Genomic DNA, 26,164 nt, shown 5'->3' with positions numbered 1-26,164 from the left:
CCAGCCTGCGCCCCAGCCCCCGAGCCGAGAGCTCGGCGCCCCCGTCCTGGCGCGTCGCAGCCCGTGACCCTGTAGGCTAAAAGAAGAGACGACCCCGCACGCTTTTGTTGCCCAGAGACTGAAAGGAGAAAGCGTCCTTTCCTGGTGTCTGGTTGGTAGTGTGCTTCCCTCCCCCACGCGCGGTATTGACCTACCGTCACATCGCTGCCCTCATCGCTGTCATCTTCCGGGACTCCCATCCGGCTCATCCCAGACCCGGGAGCCCTGTGTACTCCTGCTCTCTATTTCACACGGGTTCTGGAAACGTTATAGGGTTTTCCCCAACATTCACTCGAAGCTGCTACAAAAATCACCACCATTGCCACCCACCCCGCTTTGTATTAGAGAACTTCCTTTGTTCCATGCAATGTCATAAGCATGAAGTATATTAACTGTCGTATTGCTCCTAAACCGAATGAGCTGTGTGCTATTTTTTCAACACCCTCATTTTACAGATGAGAAAACTGAGACGCAAAAATGGGAGATGCTTCCCTCAAGATGAAACCTTCACTAAGTGGTGATGCCAGGATATGAACTTAGTCTGATTCCAGCAAGCGAATTTGCCACACTTTAAAAACACTTGTTTCGGGGGCGCCTGGGTGGCGCAGTCGGTTAAGCGTCCGACTTCAGCCAGGTCACGATCTCGCGCTCCGCGAGTTCGAGCCCCGCGTCAGGCTCTGGGCTGATGGCTCAGAGCCTGGAGCCTGCTTCCGATTCTGTGTTTCCCTCTCTCTCTGCCCCTCCCCCATTCATGCTCTGTCTCTCTCTGTCCCAAAAATAAATAAACGTTGAAAAAAAAATTAAAAAAAAAAAAAAACACTTGTTTCGGGGCGCCTGGGTGGCTCAGTCGGTTAAGCGGCCGACTTCAGCTCAGGTCACGATCTCTCTCACGGTCCGTGAGTTTGAGCCCCGCGTCGGGCCCTGGGCTGATGGCTCGGAGCCTGGAGCCTGCTTCCGATTCTGTGTCTCTCTCTCTCTCTGCCCCTCCCCCGTTCATGCTCTGTCTCTCTCTGTCCCAAAAATAAATAAACGTTGAAAAAAAAAAAACAAAACACTTGTTTCAGTGAGTTGAACAAAACCATAGAGTGCTTATAAGTGAACACGCAGCCTTATAAAACACGAGAACAATTTCTGAGTACTGATATACAGTGACTTCCAACGTACATGATTTACTTCTTTAAAGGTATAGTAAAGGAGGGGCGCCCGGGTGGCTCAGTCGGTTAAGTGGCCCACTTTGGTTCAGGTCATGATCTCACAGTTTGTGAGCTTGAGCCTCACGTGGAGCTCTGTGCTGACAGCTCAGAGCCTGGAGCCTGTTTCAGATTCTGTGTTTCTCTCTCTCTGACTCTCCCCTGTTCACACTCTGTGTGTGTCTCTCTCTCAAAAATAAACATTAAAAAAAATTTAAGTATGGTAAAAGGAGAGAAAATAAGAATATATACATGTATATGTATTTACTTGGGTTTGTATTTTAAAACTCTTGAATGTTACACTAGACACTGAAAAAAATGGTTAACTGTAAAGGACAGGAGGGTATAGGATAGAATGAGACTTTCTTTTTGGTAAGACTTTCAACCGTAGACCCATTTATATGTCTTACATATTTAAAAAAATATAAAGGAAACACGTAAACTTAAAATTGAAAGCACACCCAAATCAATACACTTAACTGTGCATTAAATTGGAAATATAACATCTTGGAGAACACTGGTTATTAAGCACAGTTTCCTGTATATTTTCAATAAAATATATTCTGAAGGCAAAAAAAAAATTGCAAAGAAAAATTGAGCTCTTATGTAAGAAGGGAGACGAAATAAAAATAGATAAACATACAGTCTGATTCTCATTATTTGAGGTAGTTATGTTACATAAAGTCACCACCAACACTGAATTAGCAAATAGTTAATCATTGCTACCAGAGGGAATATAAAGCCTCTGGTCATATTTTCATCAATGGTTAGGTACATAACCTTGTTTGATGGATGCTTCCATTTCAAGACACTTTTAATACATATTATTGATGCATTGACATTGAACTCAAGACCAACAGCACTATTATTCATGCCTGAAGGAAACTTATCTGACACATGTATTAGCCGCTCAGGCGCCATGTTGTGCCTTGAAACACCAGAACGCACTTTAGCACTATGCTTGGAGGCCATTTTAAACAGCAAAATCACCAACAAAAATCACAAAGATGCAGAAAATGTAGCACTAAATATACCTCGAAAAAGACACCTGTTTATATGTGAGAGATGAAAAACCAAAGTGTCGTCTTGTTCAGTCTCAGCCACAAACGTGTGTGATGGGCAATGAAAATTTTGCACTGCTCTGTGCATGTCTTCGAATGACTGTGAAAGCCCCCAGTATGATTTAGGAGTTACAAATAAATTTTATCAATTAGGTAAATTCACAAATATGAAATGTACAAATAATGATGACTGTATCTGCTTAACCACTAGATAGATAAACAGAAAACAAATGGTTACCTATGGGTAGTAAAGTGGAGGGAATAGGGATATAAAATGTTAAAAACATCAGATAAGAGTTTTAGGGAACAGATATTTGTTCGGTCCCAAAGTGTTATCCTACAGGTTACTAGCTAATAATACAAAGGATAGAACTTACCTTTTACAATGGATCATTCAGAGGTTACCACTTTAACCAAGTATCACACTTAGCATCATCAATAGTGGGCTACTTTGAAGTTTTGTTATTGTTATAATGCAATATGACATATACAGTGTTACCTATGAAGCATGCTTGCCAAAAAGGTTAAGCTAAATTTAATCAAACCTAGATCTAATTTCTGGCTTAAGGAAATACAGAGAGGGAACTAAGCCAAATTACACCATGAGGACAATCAGACAAATCCAGAATGTGGGACAATCTAAAAGCCAACTGGCCTATTCTGTTAGTGTCAATGGAGGAAAACAGATGAAAGCAACCATTCAGATTGTGGATAGCCCCCCAGTGATTTTTGCTTCTGGGTGTTCATAACTTATATACTTGCCTCCCACACTGAAGAGGACTGACCCATAACACTAAAAGGATATTGTAGAAAGGACAGCTTATAGCTTCCAAAACCAGGTCATAAAAGATATTGCTATTTCCATCTTGCTTTCTCTTGGGTCACTAGCTCTTGGGGAAGCCAACTGCCCTCAAGAGCCTTTATGAAAAGTCCACGTGTTAAGATATCAAGGTCTCCTGCCACAGCCAGCACCAACTTGCTAACCATATCTCCTTCACCTGGCTACCTCAAAAAGTCCTGATACTTCAGTGAACAACTCTATGCTGATGACTCCAAAATCCGTATTTCTTATTCCTCTCTGCTTTAAAACCAACTCAATATGCCCGCACGTGAACTCACCATTATCCCTTTCAAATCTGTTCCTCTTCTCTTGTTCACCACCCGAATTCATTACCTTTTCATCCACTGACCAAGCTAGAAAACTAGGCAGCATCCTTTCCTCCCTCCTCTGCTTCATCCCCCATAAACCAATCAGCCACCAAATCCCTTGAGTTCTACTTTTTTTTTTTTTAAGTAATCTCTACACCCAACATGGGGCTTGAACTCACAGATCTCACTCTGATATCAAGAGTTGTATACTCCGCCAACTGAGACAGCCAGGCACCCCAGGTTATACTTTTTAAGTATTTCTCAAACCTGTCCACCTGTATCTCCATGAGGCCTCATTCAGGACACCAGCCTCTCTAGCCAGCAGCGCCTGACCTGCCAACTGGTCTCTTTGTCTCCAATCTTGCCATCAGAATAAACTTTCTAAAAATAATTATTTCACTTCCCAAGTTAAAACACATCAAACTCTTGATGTTAGGATAAAATGAACAGGACATCTTTCTTTCTCCTCTCATGTTCCATCTTCCAGGAACACTTCTCTCCCTCTTCCCCTCTGTTTGCCTGAACAACTTCTGCTCATCCTTCAGCTTCTAGCTTAGACTGTATGTTCTCTCAGGAATCTTCCCTGACTCTCCCAAACCTGAGTTAGTGGCTTTCCTATGCACCTCCAAGGTGCCCTTGACTTTGGCTATCATCACACTTTCTACATAGTATGATAGTTGTCTGTTTGCTGCTCTATAGCCCCCACTGAACATTAAGGTCCAGAAAGACAAGTGGGACATTTCAAAAATACAATATCAATATTACTAGCAATAAGAAAATGATAGAGTGAGGACTTTTAGAAACTATTTTTTTTACATACATTGCACATATGGGAAGAGTGCTATTCAATGAGTTTTGATGAATTCGTAAACCCATGTAACCATGATCCCAACCAAGATATAGAACATCTCCATCACCCCAGAATGTTTCCTTATACTCCTTTTTACAAATCCCCTCTCCTTACCCGCAAACACCCACTTTCCTGCTTTCTATTGACATAGATTAGTTTTGTATATCTTAAACTTCATGGAGATGAAATCACATATTTTTTGTGTCTTGCTTCTTTCTTTCCCTCCAGATTTATGAGGAATTACTGACAAATAAAAACTGTACATATTTAAGGTGTACAACGTGATGTTTTGATATATCTATACATTGTGAAATGATCACCACAATCAAGTTAATTAACATATCCATCACCTCACATAGTTACCATTTTATGTGTGTGGTGAGAATGGTTAAGACCTACTCTCTTAGCAGATTTCAAGTATGTATTACATTATTATTATCTTTAGTCACAATGCTGTATATTAGGTCTCCAGAGTCTATTCGTCTAACTGAAAGTTTGTACCCTTGACCAACATCCCCTCTTTTCCCACACCCCTTAGCTACTGGTAACCACATTCTACTCTCTGTCTCTATAAATTAGATATTTTCAGGTTCCACATATAAGTGAGATTATGCAATACTTGTCTTTCTGTATCTGGCTTATTTAAATTAGCATAACGTTCTCCAGGGTCACCCTTATTGTTACAGTGCAGGATTTCCTTCTTTTTTTTTAAAGCTGAATAATATTCCATTGTATATATATTTATATATCACAGTTTTTTTATCCATTCGTTCATTGACAGACACTTAACACTGTTCACATATCTCAGCTATCGTCTAATACTGCTGCAATGAGTGCAAGAGAGCAGATATAGCTCTTCAAGATAGTGATTTCATTTCCTGTGGGTAGAAGTGAGACTGTTGGATCATAAGGTAGTTCTATTTTTAATTTTCTGAAGCACATACATATACTGTTTTCCATTATAGCTATACCAATTTGCATTCCCAAAAACAGTGCACAAGGGTTTCCATTTCTCCACATCCTCGTCATCACTTATCTTTTGATGTTTTGAAAACAGCCAACCTATTAGATATGAGGTGATGTCTCATTGACATTTTGATCTGAATTTCCCTGATTCGTGATATTGAGCACCATTTCATATACCTGATGGCTATTTGTATGTCTTCTTTGGAAAAACGTCTATTAAGGTCCTTTGCCCATTTTATAATAGGTTTTTTTTGTTTCTTGCTCATTTTTGCTATTGAGTTGTATGAATTCTTCACAGATTTTGCATATTAACCTTTATATTGGGTATATAATTTGCAAATATTTTCTCCTATTCTGTAGGTTGCCTTTTCATCTTGCTGGTTGTTTCCTTTATTGTGTACAATCTTTTTAGTTTGATGCAGTCCTCCTTGTTTATTTTTACTCTTTCTGCCTGTGCTTCTGGTGTCATCTCCAAAAAATCACTGCCAAGACCAATGTCAGAGAGCTTTTCCTCTATTTTTTTTTCCTAGGTATTTATGGTTTGGAGTTGTGTGTTTAAGTTTAACCCATTTTGAGTTGATTTTTGTATATGGTGTAAGTTATGGGTCTACTTTGATTCTTCTGTATGTGCTGTTCAGTTTTCCCAACACTGTTTATTGAAGAGATATACTTTCCCCATTGTATATCCTTGGCTCCTTTGTCATAAATTAATTAGCCATATATACATGGGTTTATTTCCAAGCTCTATTTTGTTCCATTGATCTACATATCTATTTTTATGCTAATACCATATTGTTTTGATTACTATAGCTTTGTAATATAGTTTGAAATCAGGAAGATATACTTTTTTATAGTCATCAGATTGGCAAAAAATTAAAAAGGTAGATGATATCAAGGATTAAAAGCAATTGGACTTGTTATCTGCTGCTGATGGGCATATAGACTGTTACAATTACTTTAGAAAGCAAATTAGTATTAACCAGTAAAGTTGAAAAAATAGCTACTTTGTTACAAAGAAAGAGTTGAATAGTTCTGACAGATACTTTGTGGTGCACAAACCCTAGAATATTTACTAATAGCCTTGTTGTTATAATAAAAATGAGGACGAACTTAGGTGACCTTCAACAGTACAAAGGATAAATATATTCTGAAATATTCATACCATAAAATGCGATAGCAATGGAAAAACAGAATTTCACCCCTACACGCATGAAGTAGCCTCAGGCGTATGTTGGGTGAATAAAACCAAACCATAGGACAGTATATACACCATGATTCCATTTATACAAAGTTCAAAAAATAATCTATGTGGTAAACTATAAAGAAAAGCTAGGGAATAAGTAATGTGAAATTCAGCCTAGTGATTATGCTGGGGTGGTGGGGGCAGGGGCTGAGAGGAAGAGACAGCAAAGGGGTTATCTTCTTCTTCTTCTTTTTTTTTTTTTGAAAGAAAGTGGTGAATACAGAGATGCTCATTTTTGTCATTATTTTTTTTTTGCTTTAAAATATTGTTTGCCTTTCTTCATTATTAATACAAGCTATTAAAAATTGCAACAGCTCTGAAGGGAAGTTGGGTCTTGTTCATGCCTTTTTGTTGTCCAATATTGATGGGGTTAGTTAGACAAGGAAAGATGCTCTTAGACTCAAGTTTGGGAGTTTGGGAGAGGAGTTTGGTAGCCTGAGTTCATCTAAATAATAGAGAAGAATTTAGCATTCCTTGGGGACAATCTTGGAGGGAAAGAATGTTGAGGGGAGTCAGCAAAAGGTTCTGAGGCTGGGGACTAAGAGAAGGCCAGTGCAAAAGTGATCAAGTCTCTCTTCTTTTTTTTTTTTTTTATTTTTTGAAGGTGGGAGAGGGGCAGAGAGAGAGGGAGAGAGACGCAGGACTTGACCCACAAACTGTGAGATCATGACCTCAACCAAAATCAAGAGTCAGTCACTTAATTGACTGAGCCACCCAGGCACCCCAACTCTCTCTTTTTCTTTTTCTTTTTCTTTTTCTTTTTCTTTTTCTTTTTCTTTTTCTTTTTCTTTTTCTTTGAAATATTTATTTAAATTATTTTACTTCATAGATAATCACAATACCCCTCCAAAAAGCAACATTACCTTGAATGAGTTATCAAAATTTAGGAAGAAACAAAGTTCTTATTTATTTATTTATTTATTTATTTATTTATTTATTTATTTATATTTTTAAATATATATCCGAGTTAGTTAGCATAGTGCAATAATGATTTCAGGAGTAGATTCCAATGATTTGTCCCCTATGTATAACATCCAGTGCTCATCCCAACAAGTGTCTTCTTTAATGTTCCTTACCCATTTAGCTCATCCCCCACCCACAACCCCTCCAGCAACCCTCAGTTTGTTCTGTATATTTAAGAGTCTTTTATGTTTTGTCCCCTTCCCTGTTTTTATATTATTTTTGCTTCCTTTCCCGTATGTTCATCTATTTTATGTCTTAAATTCCATATATGAATGAAGTCATATGATATTTGTCTTTCTCTGACTAATTTCACTTAGGATAATACCCTCTAGTTCCATCCACATAGTTGCAACTGGCAAGATTTCATTCTTTTTGATTGCCAAATAATACTCCATTGTTTGTGTGTATACATATATATATACATACATATATACACATACATAGTATTTATATTGTATATATATGTACAAATTGTATATATACATATATACACAAATACATACACACACATATGTATACATATACATACATACATACATATAGACATATACACACACACGCAAATATATATACCACATATTCTTTATCCATTCATCCATCGATGGACAGTTGGGCTTTTTCCATACTTTGGTTATTGTCAATAGCACTGCTATAAACATTGGGGTGCATGTACCCCTTGAAACAGCACTCCTGTATCTTTTGGATAAATACCTAGTAGTGCAATTGCTGGGTTGTGAGGTAGTTCTATTTTTAACTTTTTGAGGACCCTCCATACTGTTTTCCAGGTTGGCTGCACCAGTTTGCATTCCCACCAGCAGTGCAAAAGAGATCCTTTCTCCGTATCCTTGCCAACATCTGTTGTTGCCTGAATTGTTCATTTTAGCCATTCTGACAGGTGTGAGGTGGTATCTCCCTGTGGTTTTGACTTGCACTTCCCTGATGATGAGTGATATTGAGCATCTTTTCATGTGTCTATTGGCCATCTGGATGTCTTCTTTGGAGAAGTGTCTCTTCATGTCTTTGCCCATTTCTTCACTGGATTATTTGTTTTTTGGTGTTGAGTTTGAGAAGCTCTTCATAGATTTTGGATACTAACCCTTTATCTGATATGTCATTTGCAAATATCTTCTCCCATTCCGTTGGTTGCCTTTTAGTTTTGCTGATTGTTTCCTTCTCTGTGCAGAAGGTTTTTATCTTGATGAGGTCCTAATAGTTCATGTTTGCTTTTGTTTTCCTTGTCTCTGGAGACAGGTCAAGTAAGAAGTTGCTGCGGCGGGGGTCAAAGAGGTTTTTGCCTGCTTTCTCCTCTAGAATTTTGATGGCATCCTGTCTTACATTTAGGTCTTTCTTCCATTTTGATGTAATCCATTTTATTTTTGTGTATGGTGTAAGAAAGTGGTCCAAATTTGGTTTTCTGCATGTCGCTGTCCAGTTTTGCCAACACCATTTGCTGAAGAGACTGTCTTTATTCCATTGGATACTCTTCCCTCCAAGACCCTCTTCTTGACCAAACTCTAGGCAAGTTCTCCTGAGCACTATTCTCAGCTAAGCTTCAACCTTGGCCAATGGAAACTGCTTACTCTCTGCAGGAATGATTTCATTCCCCACCCCCCACCCCCACATACATACACTTAGAGACTTGAACACTAGCATAGTTTCTAATAGCTCAAGGCCATACCACCTAGAATGACCCCAGGATCCCTTAGAGTGCCTTCTGGGAGGGGGGGGGGATAGCTCAAGGCTGTCAGGAGAATTTTGTGTGTTCCAGCCCCAAAGCTGGTGATAGGCAGACAGATCCCCTCATAAAAGCCCCCTCTTGGAGCAGTTACTTTGGAAAGTTTGTGATTATAAATACTTTCTCTGCCTTTAAGATGTAAACCTACCACCCAAAAAATGTTTCTCTGAAGACCAGAGAGCTGTCTTTTTGAAATGCAAACATTTAGGGAGATAACTGTCCCTCTCAATCCCAGTTCCTGAGTGGGGAAAATAAAGGCTTATCTTTGGTGGGTGTCTTGCTTTAACTTGCACCAAGATAGAAGTTTGTTTCTTCTCTGGGTAGGCTCCAATTAACAAGCCCAGATGGCTTAGTCACATGGCTTAGCACTTAGCACTCCGTGCCTTCCCTTAGCAAACCCCAGCCTGCCTTTCAAAAGTCTTCTGCCTTCTGTTTCCACAAGTTGATTTCAGGTCACACTGGACCCTCTTCCTTATTGCAGTAGTTTACTACTAGGGGAAAAATAATCTATCTTCACCTCTTAACTAGTGTCTGACTTCATCTTTGACAAAGGCTACAATGATGGCGTGGCTAGTGGAGTTTTAGAAACAAGGGTATACGATGTTCCATTTGAAATGATTTCTTTCTATGCTATAAACCCCATCATCTTTTTACTTTAACCTTTTATGTCAGTAAAATTTAGTAGAAATGCAAATGACTTTGTATTGCTCTTGAAATGACTTTTAAGAGTGGGCTTTTATCTTATTTAAGTTTTTTTGAAGGAGATGGGTTTACGCATGTTCTTACTTTTTAAGAGTAGGCTTTTCAAGAAAATAAGGCATGCTTCTGATTTTCATGTCTGGAGTGATGCGTCAGAGAAGAGATGTAGCATGCTCCAGCGATAGAAGATTCATGTATCTGTGAGTGGAATTATTCTGGTAGCAGTAGGAGTTTAAAGCCAGAAGTGACTATGAGATTATAATCCTTGTAAGAATTCACGGAAATCCTCGAGAGGGCTTTGGAATTCCGCTGCCGGTGGAAAGAGGGTTGCTGGGACAAAGACCACCAGTAGGCATGTGGGTAATATGGTAATAACAACAAGCTACTACTGCTAACACCATTTACTGAGGGCCTACTTTACACCAGACCTGTGCGATGTGCTGTCCATCTTGCTGTCTTCAGTCCTGACTTCCCCGTTTGCCCCACAAGCCAAAGTAAATGTTCTAATAATTAAGTTATATTGTTTACTCCCTGCTTAAGACCCTTTGGGCCTTAAAGTTGAGACTCCTTAGCATCAGCAAGGCTGTGTGATCGCCTGTCCCACCTTTATCCTTGGCTAGTCTCTGCTCTCTAGAAGTATTCTAGTCATCCTCAACTATTTACACAACTTGTAAGAAAATGCAAGTGTCTCTCTTTGTGCACTCCCTTCATCAATAGATCGCAAATTTCCTTCCCATTTTTCTGCTGTATTTTGTCCACATTTCTACTATACCACTTCTCCTCCCACACTGCATTTATTTCTTTTCTTTTTTTTTTTTAATTTTTTTTTCAACGTTTTATTTATTTTTGGGACAGAGAGAGACAGAGCATGAACGGGGGAGGGGCAGAGAGAGAGGGAGACACAGAATCGGAAACAGGCTCCAGGCTCTGAGCCATCAGCCCAGAGCCTGATGCGGGGCTCGAACTCACGGACCGCGAGATCGTGACCTGGCTGAAGTCAGACGCTTAACCGACTGCGCCACCCAGGCGCCCCTATTTCTTTATGTATCTTTCCCTCTGACTGGATTTTGAAGCCCCTGTGGTAGAACTATGTCTTACTCATCTTAAAATTCACTTTGTCTTTTTGCTCATTTAATCCACAAATATTTATTTAGTACCTACTTGGTATCAGGGTCTGGGGAGTCAGTAATAATAAGATTCCTTCAGAGTTTCCCATCTAATAGAACCTGAGAACGAACTATCTACATTAAGCAGGTACTTAATAAATGTGTACTGAATAAATGAATAAGTGAATGGAACTTGCTCTGAGTAATGGGCAGTCACAAGTTCTTCAAGCGCATTTATAGACACTGGTAGAATTATTATCTTCCCTCCTGACTGTAGTTTTACTTCAGTAGCATCATTTACTAACAAGGGTTAGCCAGCTTTGTCTGTAGGAGGTCAGACAGTAAATATTTTCAGCAGTATGGACTATATGCTCTTTGTTGCAACTGCTCAACTCAGGCTACTCAACCCTGCAATTATGGTATAAAAACAGCCATAGTCAACACTTAAATGAATTAGGGTGCCTGTATGCCAATAAAACTTTATGTACAAACGATGAAATTTGAATTCTTATCATCTTCACAAGTCACAAAACGGCATTCTTCTTTTGATTTTTCTCAACCATTTTGTTTGTTTATTTATTTATTTAGAGTGCATGAGAGCGGGGAAGGGACACAGAGAGAAGGGAAGAGAGAATCCCAAGCAGGCTCCGTGCTGTCAATGATGAGCCCAAGGCCAGGCTCAAACTCACCAACTGGGAAATCATGACATGAGCCCAAATCAAGTGTCCCAGGCTTAACTGACTGAGCCATCCAGGCACCCCTTTTTTCCAACCATTTAAAAATGTAAGACCATGGGAATGCAAGCTGGTGCACTCTGGAAAACAGTATGGAGGGTCCTCAAAAAAACTAAAAGTAGAACTACACTAGGACCCAGCAATTGCACTACTAGGTATTCATTCAAGGGATACAGGTGTGCTGTTTCGAAGGGACACATGCACCCCATGTTTATAGCAGCACTATCAACAATAGCCAAAGTATGGAAAGAGCCCAAATGTCCATCGATGGATGAATGGATAAAGGAGATGTGGTATATACATACACACACACACACACACACACACACACAATGGAGTATTACTCGGCAATCAAAAAGAATGAAATCTTGGGGCGCCTGGGTGGCGCAGTCGGTTAAGCGTCTGACTTCAGCCAGGTCACGATCTCGCGGTCTGTGAGTTCGAGCCCCGCGTCGGGCTCTGGGCTGATGGCTCAGAGCCTGGAGCCTGTTTCCGATTCTGTGTCTCCCTCTCTCTCTGCCCCTCCCCCGTTCATGCTCTGTCTCTCTCTGTCCCAAAAATAAATAAACGTTGAAAAAAAAAATTAAAAAAAAAAAAAGAATGAAATCTTGCCATTGCAACTACGTGGATGAAACTGGAGGGTATTTGTAAAATTAGTCAGAGAAAGACAAAAATCATATGACTTCACTCATCTGAGGACTTTAAGAGACAAAACAGATGAACATAAGGGAAGGGAAACAAAAATAATATAAAAACAGGGAGGGGGACAAAACAGAAGACCACCAGTGGGCATGTGGGTAAATGCACAAATATGCATAAATCTGGAGAACAAACAGAAGGTTGGTTGCTGGAGGGGTTGTGGGAGGGGGGATGGGCTAAAAGGGTAAGCGGCATTAAGGAATCTACTCCTGAAATCATTGCTGCACTGTATGCTAATTTGGATGTAAATTTAAAAAAATAATAAAATAAATAAAATAACATGAAAAAAATAATAAAAATGTAAAACCATTCTTGGCTGTGGGCTATACAAAAACAGGCACAGACTTACTTTGGACCCCAGGCGGCAGTTTGCTAGAATACGTTTCAGAAAAATCCCTAATTAAAAAAATATATTACACACACCCCCATTCTTATGGATAACCATCTTTGCTGGAGGTTGAGTGGAAAAGGAAACCCACACGAAGCATTAATTAATATACTGATTTATGTCACAGCAGCATCAATAGACCAGAAGCCTATTTATCCAGCGAATAAGAGACAGAGTTAGGTTGTACTGCCAAAATCACGCGATCCCGAGTGGGAAGAAATCAGCAGGTGGCAGGGTTCCGAAGCCACGGCACCGCCCTCACAGTTCAGCCTAGAGCATCCCTAACGGGCGACGCCACCCCGGGCCAGGCTTCCCGGCTTCCCGGGCGGGCTGCGGGACGGCGCAGACGCACTCGTTCCGCCTTCCCACCAATCTCGGCCCTCGACGCGTTCCGTTCGTGCGTGGAAGAGCCCGGCGGGAGGAGAAGCCGCTCCGTGGGCAGGGGCCGAGGCGCGCCCAGCGGCTGGACCGGGCGACGGCGCGGATGGCGGACTCGCAGCCGTTCTGCGTGGCGGAGGAGCGCAGCGGCCACTGCGCCGTGGTGGACGGAAACTTCCTCTACGTGTGGGGGGGCTACGTGGTAAGGGGAAGAGGCGGGACGGGGCGGACTCGCGCTGGGAGCCCGCCCGGCCTCTGGGCCCGAGCGGACGCCGAGCGCCCGCCCACACCGGCCCCAAGACGGGGGTCGGTCCGCGGCCCGGGCCCGGCGCGTCCGGCGACCCCCTCGCCCGCCCGCCCCTCCGCCGTCGGCCGCTCTCCCAGCCGCGCCAGGGCTTGACGCCGCCCCGCCGTTGCTTCCACTTTGAAAGCCTTCAAACCCGCGTTCTGGGGCTCTTCCCACTGTTCGCTCCCCACCCTCCCCCCGACCCCCCGCAGCTGTCCAGTAACCCCCGGGCTGACCGGCACTAAGTCTCTGCGCGATTAATTATCTTTAAATGCTTGCGCAGACTTAAAGGCACCACGAGGACGCCGCGCTGTATTGTTTTGTAAATATTTCCTTATTGCAAGGTTGCGATTCGGAGTATTGAAATCGCTGAAGCATTTGACTATTTCTAAGCGATTTTTAGTGGCATTCCTTTATCGGTGGGTAATTACGAAGTTTTTTTCGAGTCTCAGAATAGACTCGTATTAGCAACAATTTAGTAAAAATTGCTTAAATACGCTTATTACGATGGAGGTTTGAATGTGTGTATTTGTTTTGTTTCTATAATCATAAGATTATAGAAGCAAAGATTCTAAAGCCAGAAAACAGTTCAGGAGTATATGCCAACGCCATCAGTTTACAGTTTTTGGTTTTTTGTCTTTTTAAAGAGATCCATCTGGAAGTTCTTTTGCAAGTAGAACCCACATTTTCTGACTGTCTCGATACGATTATATGACAGATGTAACATTACTGACTCACTCACTGAAATAAAGTACATACTATCTATGTTAAATGATTCTCAGATCCAAGTTGGTTTTTGTTGTTTTGTTTGTGTGTTTATTTTTAATTTGGTGCAGTATCAGGACGGGAAAATTAGAACTGACCTTTGAGTGCCTACTATACCTGGCATGTGCTAGGAACTTTCATATTCCTAATCTTATATAATCTTTATCGTGCCTTGTAAGGTAAGTAATAACCCCGTTAAAAGTAAGGATGATGAGTCAATGGGAATGAATGATGGCCATTTGACCTCAAGGGTAGGAGATTCCAACCTAGGTATATTGGATTTCCAAAGGCTATTTTTTCTGTGATAAACTAAGGTAAACTAGATGACTATGTTTTCTTCATGTCTAATCCTTACACCATTTGTTCTTTATGAAAAAGGAGCCTAGATCTATTGATGGTTTTATGTAGAAGAAATATTTTGATTGTTTTTTTAGCTCTGCCACTTGAAGATGTAGAGGTGTCAAACTTCATCTGCTATATTGATTCTTAATATTGTAAAAGTTAAGTGAAAAAATCTAATTTAACATAGTAACTGCAATATCTTGTATCTGGTGACAGTATACATTTCTTTTGGGCCTATAAATGAAGTGTCTGAATATTTTTATCTCATTTTAATCTTGAAAATTATGTAATTAATTAGATTCCAGGTGTTCAGGTGGCAATCATTGAATAGAATCACTTTGTTTTCTACTACTTACCGATTCAATGATACGATGCTGTTAAGAACCACTCTGAAAAGTGCCATGCAGATTTAGAAAGAGTTTGCTACAGGCATACCTTGGATATTGCAGGTTTGGTTCCAGACCACCACAATAAAGCAAGTCAAATGAATTTTTTGGTTTCCCAGTGTATATAAAAGTTATGTGTATGCTATATTGTGGTCTCTTATGTGTGCAATGGCATTATGTCTAAAAAATGTACATACCCTAATTTAAAAATACTTGATTGCAAAAAAGTGCTAATTATCATGTGAGCTTTCAGCAGGTCCTAATCTTTTTGCTGGTAGAGGGTCTTGCCTTGATGTTGATGGTTGCTGACTGATCAGGGTGGTGGTTGCTGAAGGTTGAGTGGCTGTGGCAATTTCTTAAAAAGAAGATGATGAAGTTTGCAACATCAGTTGACTCTTGCTTTCATTAATGATTTTTTTTATAGTATGTGATGCTGTTGGATAGCATTTTGCCCACAGTAGAACTTCTTTCACAACTGGGGTCAATACTCAGACCCTCTTGCTGCCTTACCAAGAATAGAAAATGTCATATTCTAAATCCTTTGTTGTCATTTCCACAATCTTCACAGAGGCCTCACCGGCAGTAGATTCCACCTCAAGAAACCACTTTCTTTGCTCATGCATAAGAAACAACTCCTCCATCTGCTCAAGTTTGATCATGAGACTGCAGCAATTCAGTCCCATCTTCAGTCTCAACTTCTAATTCTAGTTCTCTTGCTATTTCCACCACATCTGCAGTTACTGCCTCCAGGGAAGTCTTGATTGAATCTTCAATTTGTAAAAAAAAACAAAAAAACAAAAAAACTAAAAAATAAAAAAACAACACAGTATCAAGGGGGACTTGGGTGGCTCTGTCGATTGGGCATCCGACTTTGGCTCAGGTCATGATGTGGCGGTTTGTGAGTTCGAGCCCCACGTCGAATTCTGTGCTGATCGCTCAGAGCCTGGAAACTGCTTTGGATTCTGTGTCTCCTCCTCTCTCTGTCCCTCCCATGTTCATGCTCTGTCTCTGTCTCTCAATAATAAAATAAATGTAAAACAACAACAACACAGTATCTGTGAAGCGCAGTAAAGCAAAGTGCAATAAAACAAGGTATGCCTGTACTTTTTAAATTCCAGGAATTATCAGCAGCTAACGAATGTCTAAGGCATGAGTGGAAGGAAAGAGAGTGGGAGGCAAAAAAGAAGACCTAGCATATCTCGAGGAAAAGTAGAATCCTTCCAACAAGTGTTTTATTGAGACCCTTCTGAAAAGAAGATAGCTGAGAGCCCTTGGAATCTGGAGGTAATCCAGTAGTCAGTAGTTAAGAATAATCCAATAATTTCAGATTGTATGTTCTAATCACAGTTTTCTTCCTTATTTTTTTTCTTTTCTTTAAGTTTATTTTGAGAGAAAGAGAGTGAGCACAAGTGGGAAAGGGGCAGAGAGAGAGGGAGAGAGAAAATCCCAAGGAGGCTCCACACTGACAGCACAGAGTCCCATGTGGGGCTCAAACTTAGGAACCACGAGATCATGACCTGAGCCGAAGTCAGATGCTTAGCTGACTGAGCCACACAGGTGCCCCAGTTTTCTTCCTTATCACCAAAAAACAATATGTTGAAATTCATGAACATACATCCTAAAACCTGAATAGTCCACAGATAACCATCTAGATTAACTCATTATTATCCAACATATTCTATAGGAAATTGCATCTGAAAACAATTCTACCTCTCTCTAGAGATGAGAGTGGCAGTGCTGAAAAAAGTAAGTGGCAAATTTTAATTGGTGCCAGAATATTCTTTTTTGTAATGTTTATTTTAGAGAGAGAGCGAGCGAGCATGAGTGGGGGAGGGGCAGAAAGAGAGGGGACAGAGGATCCAAAGTGGGCTCTGTGTTGACAGCAGAGCCTGTTGTGGAACTCGAACCCACAAACCAGACTGTGAGATCATGACCTGAGCTGAAGACAGACGCTCAACCAACTGAGCCACCTAGGTGCCCCAATACCAGAATATTCTTTTGCCTCTTCTTCCATATTCTTTCTGTATTACTGAACTTCATGCAATCTTTAGTGCTGCTACTGGGAACACTGAAAAGTTATGAGCAGTTTCCCCAAATTTTGGAGGAAAAGCGCAGTGTTTTAGCATGTTTGTAGCTGGTATGCTTTCTTCTTAGGGCTTAATCATATGAACAGTTTTATTTTCATAACACAGTTATGTTAATACAGTTGATGTTGATACATTTTCCCCTAAACTTTTCCTTATAGAAAATATCTGCACAAGTATGCTTAACTACATATTTCTGTTTTGGACATAGACTTAAAGGGAAGAAGACTCAATTTAGAATATGTTTTCAAAGAAGCAAGGTGGGAGGTTTACAGTGCCAGATATTAAAACATACCACAATATTACAATACTTAAGTCAGTGCTCCTGATGCAACATGAGATAGCATGATGGAATGGAAATGAAGTTACATAAACAGCCAAGCAAACCAAACATTCAAAAGGTAGCATTTTAATTCTGGAAAAGCAGTTACTCATTCAATAAATGGTCCAGGGATAGCTAGAGGAAAATGATAGTAGAGCCTTAGGATTGAAGAGTTAAATGTAGACAAATTAAGCTATATCATGCCAGAAGAAAAACAGTGACTCTTTTAAAATTTTGAGTTGGGAAAATAAAAATGAATTGGGTAAAACTATGAAGGAAAAGATAGGTAGATAAAACCTTTTTAAAAATTTAAAACTATGTTTTTTAAATACCATAAAGTGAGAAGGCAGATGAAAGACTGGGGGAAACATTTGCAACATCTAGGCAAAAATAAAGATTAATATCTGTAAAAGTAAAAGTATTTCCATAGAAAAATGAGCAATGAGTATGTACAAGAAATTTACGAAAGAAGAAATACAATATGAGTCGTAAGAAAAACCCAACTGAAAAAAACAATGAGATTTTTCTTCTCCTATTTGCAAATATTAAAAAGAATTTTTGAAAAGAGCATGGGGAAATGAATTAGTCTGGTAATGGGAATACAGATCTGTGTAACCTTTTTAAGGAGAAATGTAGTGATGTGAATCAAAAGCCTTAAGTGCATATTCTATTTAACTTAATAGTTTTGTTTTACATATTCATATATGGTCACATAGGCCATCCATGTCACATGGAAGACATTTGTCCTTTTTAGATGCCCCAAATTTGGACCTCCTTCTTTTATTGTAATAATCACCCACCAAATGAGTCTATTTGGGGTATTTATTGTAGTTGTCTACCTTCTACCTAGCCCATATAATGTAAATTCTATAAAGATTGAGATGTTGTTCCCTGTTGTATCCCCAGTATCTAGAAGGGACATAGCTTATGGTAAGTGACCAATAAAAAGAACCTGAGTGCCGTGTACTGTACTCACTTTTCCAGCCTCCCTTGCAGCTAGATTGTGGGCAGGTGGCTTGGACCCAGTTAGATGAATCTGTGCTAGATTTGGACTCACAGTAATAATAAGTAATACGTAGTAAGATGCAAAAATGAGGACCTAAAGAGGATTCTTACCCAGCAATAGAATCTGTAGGAAGAGCAAGGTCCTTGGCATAAAAGGTGGTGCTACAAGTTGTGGTGTCATTCTTCAGTGACAGCAGCAATTAGCTCACCAGACCTGTCCTATGACATGCTTTCAGAGCTTGTCCTAACTCGTGTGGATCAGAGGCTGGTTCTCCAGCTTCTTTGATGACTTTGTGAGTAACTAGTCATTTCTGAAAATTTTATTTTCTTAATTTTAAAGTTTGAAATGTATATACAGAAAGAATGTGTAAAATAAGTATCATTTAAAGGTAAACACCTTTAATTGCCAGTTTAAGAAATCAACTGGAACCAGTACCTTAGCAGCTTTCTGCTTGTCTTTCACTGATTACAGTGCTCCTTCCACCCCACAGGGTACCAGGATCTTGATTTCTTATTAATCACTCTTTTCATTATGATCTTACCACACATGCATCTGTCTCTAAACAATATATTATTTGGTTTTGGAGTCATAGCGTATGTTTTCTTTTGTGACTTAATTCTTTTAGTAATGCATGTTTTTTAGATTCACACATTGCTTTTATTCAGCTAGTGTGCCCTTGCATGGCTGTACCTGTTTTTAGCTGATGTCCATTCTGATTTGTCAGTTTCTGTGCTATCTGGTTATTAAATATTTTGAAAATCATCCCTGGATTCATTCATTTGATATATGTCCTCTCTAATATTCTGTTGTGTGAATTTACTGCAATTTATTTATTCTGATGTTGAATGTTTGAATGGTTTTCTTTTCTTTTTTTGGTATTGTTAAGCAATGCTACATGGAATATTCTTATAACACATCTCCTATTATACCTGCACAAGGGCATGCACTCTCTCTAGGGCATATACCAAGAGGTGGACTGCTCGGTCACTTGGTATACACATCTCCAAATTTACTCGGAAATGTCACTGCTCCCAAAATATTTGTATCGATTTACACTCCCACCAGCTTCCTCCTTGCTGCACATCCTTAATAACATTCAGTACTGTCTGGCCTTATTTTCCCAATCCTGTGAATGTGACGTGATATTTCATTGTGGTTTTGTTTGCTTTTCCGTGATTACTAATGACGTTAAATGCCTTTTCATTTGAACAATTATGAACTATTTGTGTTTCTTCTTCGGTAAAAATGCTGGTTCATGTCTTTTGCTCATTTGTCTGTTGGATTATTTGTTTTTTTCTAACTGATTTATAGGAATTCCTTAAGTATATGGCTGTATGAATTGAATATGTCTTCTCAGTTTATAGCTTGTCTTTGTGCTTTCTTGATGATTGTCTTTTGTTCAACAGCATTTCTTCATTTTAATGTAATTTCAGTCTTTTCCTTAAAGCTTTATGCTTTCTGCATCTTTAATCTTTCTCAATATGGAGATCATAAAAATGTCCTATGTTATCTTCCAAACAACGTTCAGTTTTGCCTTCCATGTTTAAATCTTTTGTTATCTGAATTTTTTGTTTGTTTAAATGGTTTAGAATAGGGATCCAATTTCATTATTTTTTCAATATGGATAACCACTTGTCCTTGTGTCATGTATTAAATAGTCCCTTTCCCTGTGAACACGCAAACTCAGTCTGTCACACATGAAGGTTTCATGTGTGTATGATATGTTTCCAGGTCCTTTATTAGGTTCAGTTGGTCTGTTTACTTTGACAACCACACCGTGTAAATTGCAACTGCTTTAGTAGAAGTTTGAAAATGTTAACATATAAATTTAAATCCCCACTCTATCTTGTTCTTCAAGAATATCTTGTGTTTTTTTAGAGCCTTTTGTGCTTTTGTATAAATTTTCTTTACTATTTTTATTTTGTAGTAAAATATGTAAAACTTATAATTTGCCATTTTTGCCATAGTTTAGTGCACGATTCAGTGGCATCAATTACATCACGATGTTCTACGATGTTACCACTATCTGGTTCCCAAACTCTGTTTCTCCAGATGGAAACTCTATACCCATTATGCAATAACTCTCTCTTAGTTCTTTCCTCAGTCACTGGTAACTTCTAATCTTTTTATGCATTTGTCTTTTTACAGATATTCTAAGTAATTGGAATCATACAATGTTTGTCTTTTTGAGTCTGGTTTATTTTACTTACCACAATGTTTTCAAGGTTCATCTATGTCATAGTGTCAATCAGAACCTCATTCCTTTTTATGGCTGAACAAGATGACATTGTGTGTAAATACCATATTTTGCTTATCCATCATCTGTGATGGGGTACTGGGGTTGTTACCATCTTTTGTGTATTGTGAATAATACTGCTGTGAAATTGGCACAAATATGTGAGCCCCCATTTCCAATTCTTTTCAGTATGTAGGAGTTGCAATGCTGGGTCATATGGTTATTCTACATTTAGCTTTTAGACGAACTGTGTAATTGTTTTTCCACGGTGCTTCCTCGTTTGTATAAACTTTAGAGTCAGATTGGCAAATAAAGTTTCTGTTGGGATTTTTTGTCACTGTATTCAAGTCTTCAGATCTTTCGAGGGTGATAGACATGTTATGAAATTGAGTATTCTCCTCTAATTATATAGTATATCTATTTAGGAGGGTTTTTAAAAACGTCTTTTGATAAAATTTTACAGTGTCTTCATAGGAATCTTGTACATCTTTTGTTGTATTCTTAGTTTCTTTATATTTTTTAATTTCTATTGCTAATTTTTTACAAACTAAATTTCCTGATTGTTGCTGGTGTTCTGAAATACAGTTTTTGAATACTTTTGTTTTTTCCCTCCTACTTTTTATTTGTTTTCTTTTCTTTACTGCACTGGTGGATCCAAAGTACAATGTTAAATAGAAGCCTTTTTTTTTTTGGTCTTGTTCCTAATCTTAGAAGGATAGTTTTCGACTATTAACCATTAAGCTTGATGTTTGCTTTGGTTTTTGTTTATTTGTTTGTAGATAACTTTTTTCAACTTGAGGAAGTTTTCTTCTATCTGATTTTCAGTGAATGGCTGTTGAACTTTGGAGAGTGATTTTTCTGCATCAGACTGAGACAATCATATTTTTTCTCCTTTAATCTCTTAATGGGATAATTTATACTATTATATAAATATTAACCAATGATGCATTTTCTAGGTTAAATGCAAGTTAGTATAATAGGTTATCTGTTTTATACATTACTGGATCCTGTTTGCTAATTCTTGGGAGGGGCATTTTTACATCTGTGTTTATAAATGGATTGGGTATTGTTCTTTCTTTTATATTCTGAAGTGGTTTTTGTAAGATTGAATTAATTGTTCTTTGAATGTTTGGAAGACCACATCTGTAAAGCCATCTGGACCTTTGTAGAGGAGGTTTTAAATCTCTGATTCAATCTTTTTAAAGCTATGGATTGTTAGGATTTTCCATTTTTTCTGATGTCAAGTTTGGTAAGGTTCCCTCACCCCACCTCCAATCTCTATCCATTTCCTTTAGTTTTAAAAATTTCATGGCATAAACTAAAGTTGTTCATAATACCCTCTATTTAATCTCTGTAGTAGCTATAGGTATGTCCCTTTTTTCATCCCTATATTTATTTAGTAGGTCCTTCCTTTCTTTCCTTTTTTGAATAATTTTGCCAGAGGTTTACCAGCCTTCTGAAACACCAGCTTTTGGTTTACTTAATCTTCTCTGTTGTATTTTTTTATTTCATTAATGTTTGCTTTTTATTGCCTCCTACTTTTTTAAATGTTTATTTATTCTGAGAGAGAGAGGCAGAGAGAGAGAGAGAGAGAGAGAGAGAGAGAGAGAGAGAGAGAGAGAGAGAATCCAAGCAGGCTCCATGCTGTCAGCGCAGAGCTGATGCGAGGCTCTATCCCACAAACACATGAGATCATGACCTGAGCTGAAATCAAGAGTTGGTTGCTCAGCTGATGGAACCACCCAGGCACCCCTTTCCTCCTACTTTCTATGGGTTTATTATGCTGTAATTTCTTGAACTTCTGAAGTTGGATGCTTAATTCATTTTTTTTTGAGACTTTTAAATTCTTTAAGTGTGTTAGACTATATATTTTCTTGTAAGTACCTCTTTAGCTCTCCTCCTCCTTTTGATAAGCAGTATGTTGTTATTTTACAGTCTTAATATTTTATACTTTTCACTATCATTTCTTATTTGGCCCATAAGTTGTTTGGGAAAATATTTTAAATTTCTGTGCTATTTTTGTAATTAGGTTTCTGTTACTAATTTCTAACTTAATTGTGTCATACAGTGTAATCTATGTCTATCTATGTCTATCTGTTGCCAGTCGTTTCAAATATGTTGAGACTTGCTTTAAGGACTAGCATATGACCAGTTTTCATAAATATACCATTAGGTCTTAAAAATATATATATATATATTCTAATTATCAGGTAAAGTGTTTTATTTATGTCTATTTTATCAATCTGCTGATTGTGTTGTTCAAAGCTCCTTTATCTTTTTTGATTATTTTATTTCCTGTTCCATCAGTTACTGTAACAGGTCTTTAAAACTCATACTCTGACTATAGATTTGTTAATTTCTCCCTGTGATCCTGTCAGTTTTTACTTTAATGTATTTTAGGCTGCCTCTTTATATGTATATGAACTTAGAATTATTATATCTTTCTGGATAATTGAACATTTTATTATTTTGTAGTGATCCTCTTTATCTGTAGTAATATTACTTTCCTTAAAATGTATTTTCTCAGTACATCTATACCAATTTTCTTTTGGTTAGTATTTGCATGGCATACCTTTTTCTACCTTCTCATGGAAACTTTGTATATATCTTTATATTTTAGATGTGTGTCTTACAAGCTGAAAATAGCTGGATCTTGTTTTTGTCTAGTCTAACATTTTGTATATTTTATCTGAAGAGTTTAGCCTATTTTCACTTAATGTGATTCTGATATACTATTTTCATCAAATGTGTTTATGTGTTTTATTTTCCCCTCGTCTCTCTTTTCCTCCTGCTTCTTAACTTTTTCATTTTGAGGATTGTTTAAGGAGTTTTTCGTTCTCTTTCCTTTTTTTTTTTTTTTTTTTGGTCTTTGCTTGTGTAGAAATTATATGATTTATTTATAACCATGTGGGAACTACTCTCTTTCAACATGAATACTTCACAAAGTTCAAAGTTAGTAGTTTTCCTTCTTCCCAGAGAGTTCAGTTACTTAAGAAGGTTTTAAGTCCAGTCACCCTTTTCCCTAGGTAGTCCTTTCCTGTTTCCCTCTCCTTAAGCATAAAAAAAAGTTTAGCCCATTTTTGTGGGTTTAAATTTACCCATACATTTACTAGTATCTCATCATACTATTTCTTATGACATTTCAGATCTTTAATTGCATATCATTTTTCTTTTGCTTGAAATAGCTGTTAGAATTTCTTTTCTTGGGGTGCTTAGGTGGCACAGTCAGTTGAGTATCTGACTGTTGGTTTCAGCTCAGGTCATGATCTCATGGTTTGTGAGTTCGAGCCCCTTATTGGGCTCTGCACTGATGGTGTGGAGCCTGCTTGGGATTCTCTCTCCTTGTCTCTGAGCCTTCTTGTGCTCTCCCTCTCTCTCTTGCAAAATAAATAAACTTAAGAAAAATTTTTTAAATTTCTTTTATTTTTTTTAAGTAGGCTCCACACCTACTGTGGGGCTTGAACTCACTGCTCAGGGATTAAGACTCTGGTGCTCTGGGGGCGCCTGGGTGGCTCAGTCGGTTAAGCGGCCGACTTGGGCTCAGGTCATGATTTCGCCCATGAGTTCGAGCCCCGCGTCGGGCTCTGTGCTGACAGCTCAGAGCCTGGAGCCTGTTTCAGATTCTGTGTCTCCCTCTCTCTTACCCTCCCCTGTTCATGCTCTGTCTCTCTCTGTCTCAAAAATAAATAAACGTTAAAAAAAATTTTTTTTTTTTTAAAAAGAGTCTGGTGCTCTGGGCACCTGAGTGGCTCTGTCAGTTAAGCGTCAGACTTGGCTTAGGTCGTGATCTCATGGTTTATTAGTTCGAGCCCTGTATCTGGCTCTACAGAGCCTGCTTGGGATTCTTTCTCTCTTCCAATCTCTCTGCCCCTCCCCTATTCTCTCTCTCTCTCTCTCTCTCTCTCTCTCAAAATAAATAAATAAACTAAAAAAAAAAAAAGTTGGATGCTCTACTGACTGAGCCAACCAGGCGCCCCTAGAATTTCTTTAAATGAGGGTCAATTATTGGCCAGCTGTCTCAACTTATGTTTGTCTGAAAATTTCTTTATTTTACCTTGGTTCTTAAAATATATTTTCACTGGGTGTAGAATTCTAGGTTGACAGTTACTTTCATTAAGCATACTGGCTAATACTTAGTCTTGGTTGTTAATGGGAATTCAGTCATTAGTTGCCATTTTGTTTGAAGGTGATTTGTTTTTTTATCTGGCTCTTGTTAAGAAAATATGTTTTTCTTTGATATTCTGCAGTTTTACTGTGATGTATCATGGTATGGATTTCTATTTATCCTGCTTGCAACTTGTTAGGACTTCCTAGATCTCAAGGATTGATGATGTTCAATGATTTTGTAAAATTCCCAGCCTTTGTCTCTTCAAATATTGACTCTTATTCTATTACATGCTAATGAAATTCTGGTTAGACTTAGTTCTTCTCTCTCTTTTTCCATGTCTGTTTTTAAAAAAATATATTCCATCTCTCTGGGTCATATTTCTGGATAAATCAGTTAACAAATTCTCTTTTTTAGGGTCATCTTCACAGAGCAGTTTTAGTGAAAAGATGGGCTCAGAAGCCAGATTAATCTGGATTGATGAGAGAATGTGAGGTGAAACAGGAGGGACATTCACTGTAGTTAACATGGAAGTTTTATTGTGGAGGGAGCCAAGAAATAGCAGATGGGGTTAAGGGAGAGTTTGTTTGTTTTTAAAGATGAGGGATATCAAGGCATGTTTGGACATCAATAGGAATGATCTGGTAGAGAAGGAAAACTTAATGATGTAGAAAAGAGGGGATAATTTAGGAATGAAATCTCTGAGAAAATGAGAGGGAACTAAGTCCAAATTTTTCACTTCTGTGATTCATTTGTGTTTTTGCACCACCCCATTTAAAGATTAGTGAAAGGGATATATTTTTAGGTTTACTTATTTTTTGAGAGAGAAAGAGTGTGAGCAAGGGAGGGGGAGAGAGAGGAGGAGAGAAAGATATTCCCAAACAGGTTCTGTACTGGCAGTGCAGGGCTCGACTCATGAACTGTGAGAACATGCCCTAAACCGGAATCAAGAATCGGACATTTAACTAATTGAGCCACCCAGGTGCCCTCAAAGAGATTTTTTTTTTTCAATCAGGCTAAGGTGAGTCTGTAGTCAGTTTAACAAGTATTATTCACTTATCCATTCACTCCTCAATCAACAAACATTACATTTGCCTTTTATGTGCGAGGTACTGTGCTCCACTCTCAGAACAGAATTCTAACAAGATAAACATGACCCATACGCTCACGCTCATGAAGCTTATAGGTTAGTGGTAGTGGTGGGTGGGTGTGATACAAAGGACTTGGAAGTGAAGTACAGTACTGCAGGAGAGCAATTAACTGGGACCTTAATCCCGTAACCTTATTCTGGGAGATTAGAGAAGCAACATTTAAACTGATTTCCAAAGAATGAGCAGCTATCCAGGCAAATTCCGGAAGAGCATTCCAAGAAGAAAGATGAGCACAGATGAAGGCCCTGTTGAAGCAAGGAATTTGCAGAGATTTAGGAACT

General features: G+C 38.6%; 1 protein-coding gene across 1 annotated transcript in view; it reads left to right on the top strand.

The window, feature by feature from the left end:
• Nucleotides 1-13,227: 13,227 nt before the first annotated feature.
• Nucleotides 13,228-26,164, top strand: part of KLHDC1 (kelch domain containing 1) — a 52,912-nt gene continuing 39,975 nt past the window's right edge. Inside the window, exon 1 of the mRNA XM_047079714.1 lies at nt 13,228-13,402. Within this exon, the coding sequence (XP_046935670.1) occupies nt 13,307-13,402 (96 nt within the window). The 5' untranslated portion in view covers nt 13,228-13,306. The remainder of the gene's footprint in view (nt 13,403-26,164) is intronic.

Source organism: Lynx rufus, unplaced genomic scaffold, assembly GCF_022079265.1.
Source record: "Lynx rufus isolate CCGP_SWC_20201006 ecotype Redwood Valley unplaced genomic scaffold, mLynRuf1.p SCAF_17, whole genome shotgun sequence".
NCBI lineage: Eukaryota > Metazoa > Chordata > Mammalia > Carnivora > Felidae > Lynx > Lynx rufus.
This window is presented reverse-complemented; position numbering and strand designations above follow the sequence as displayed.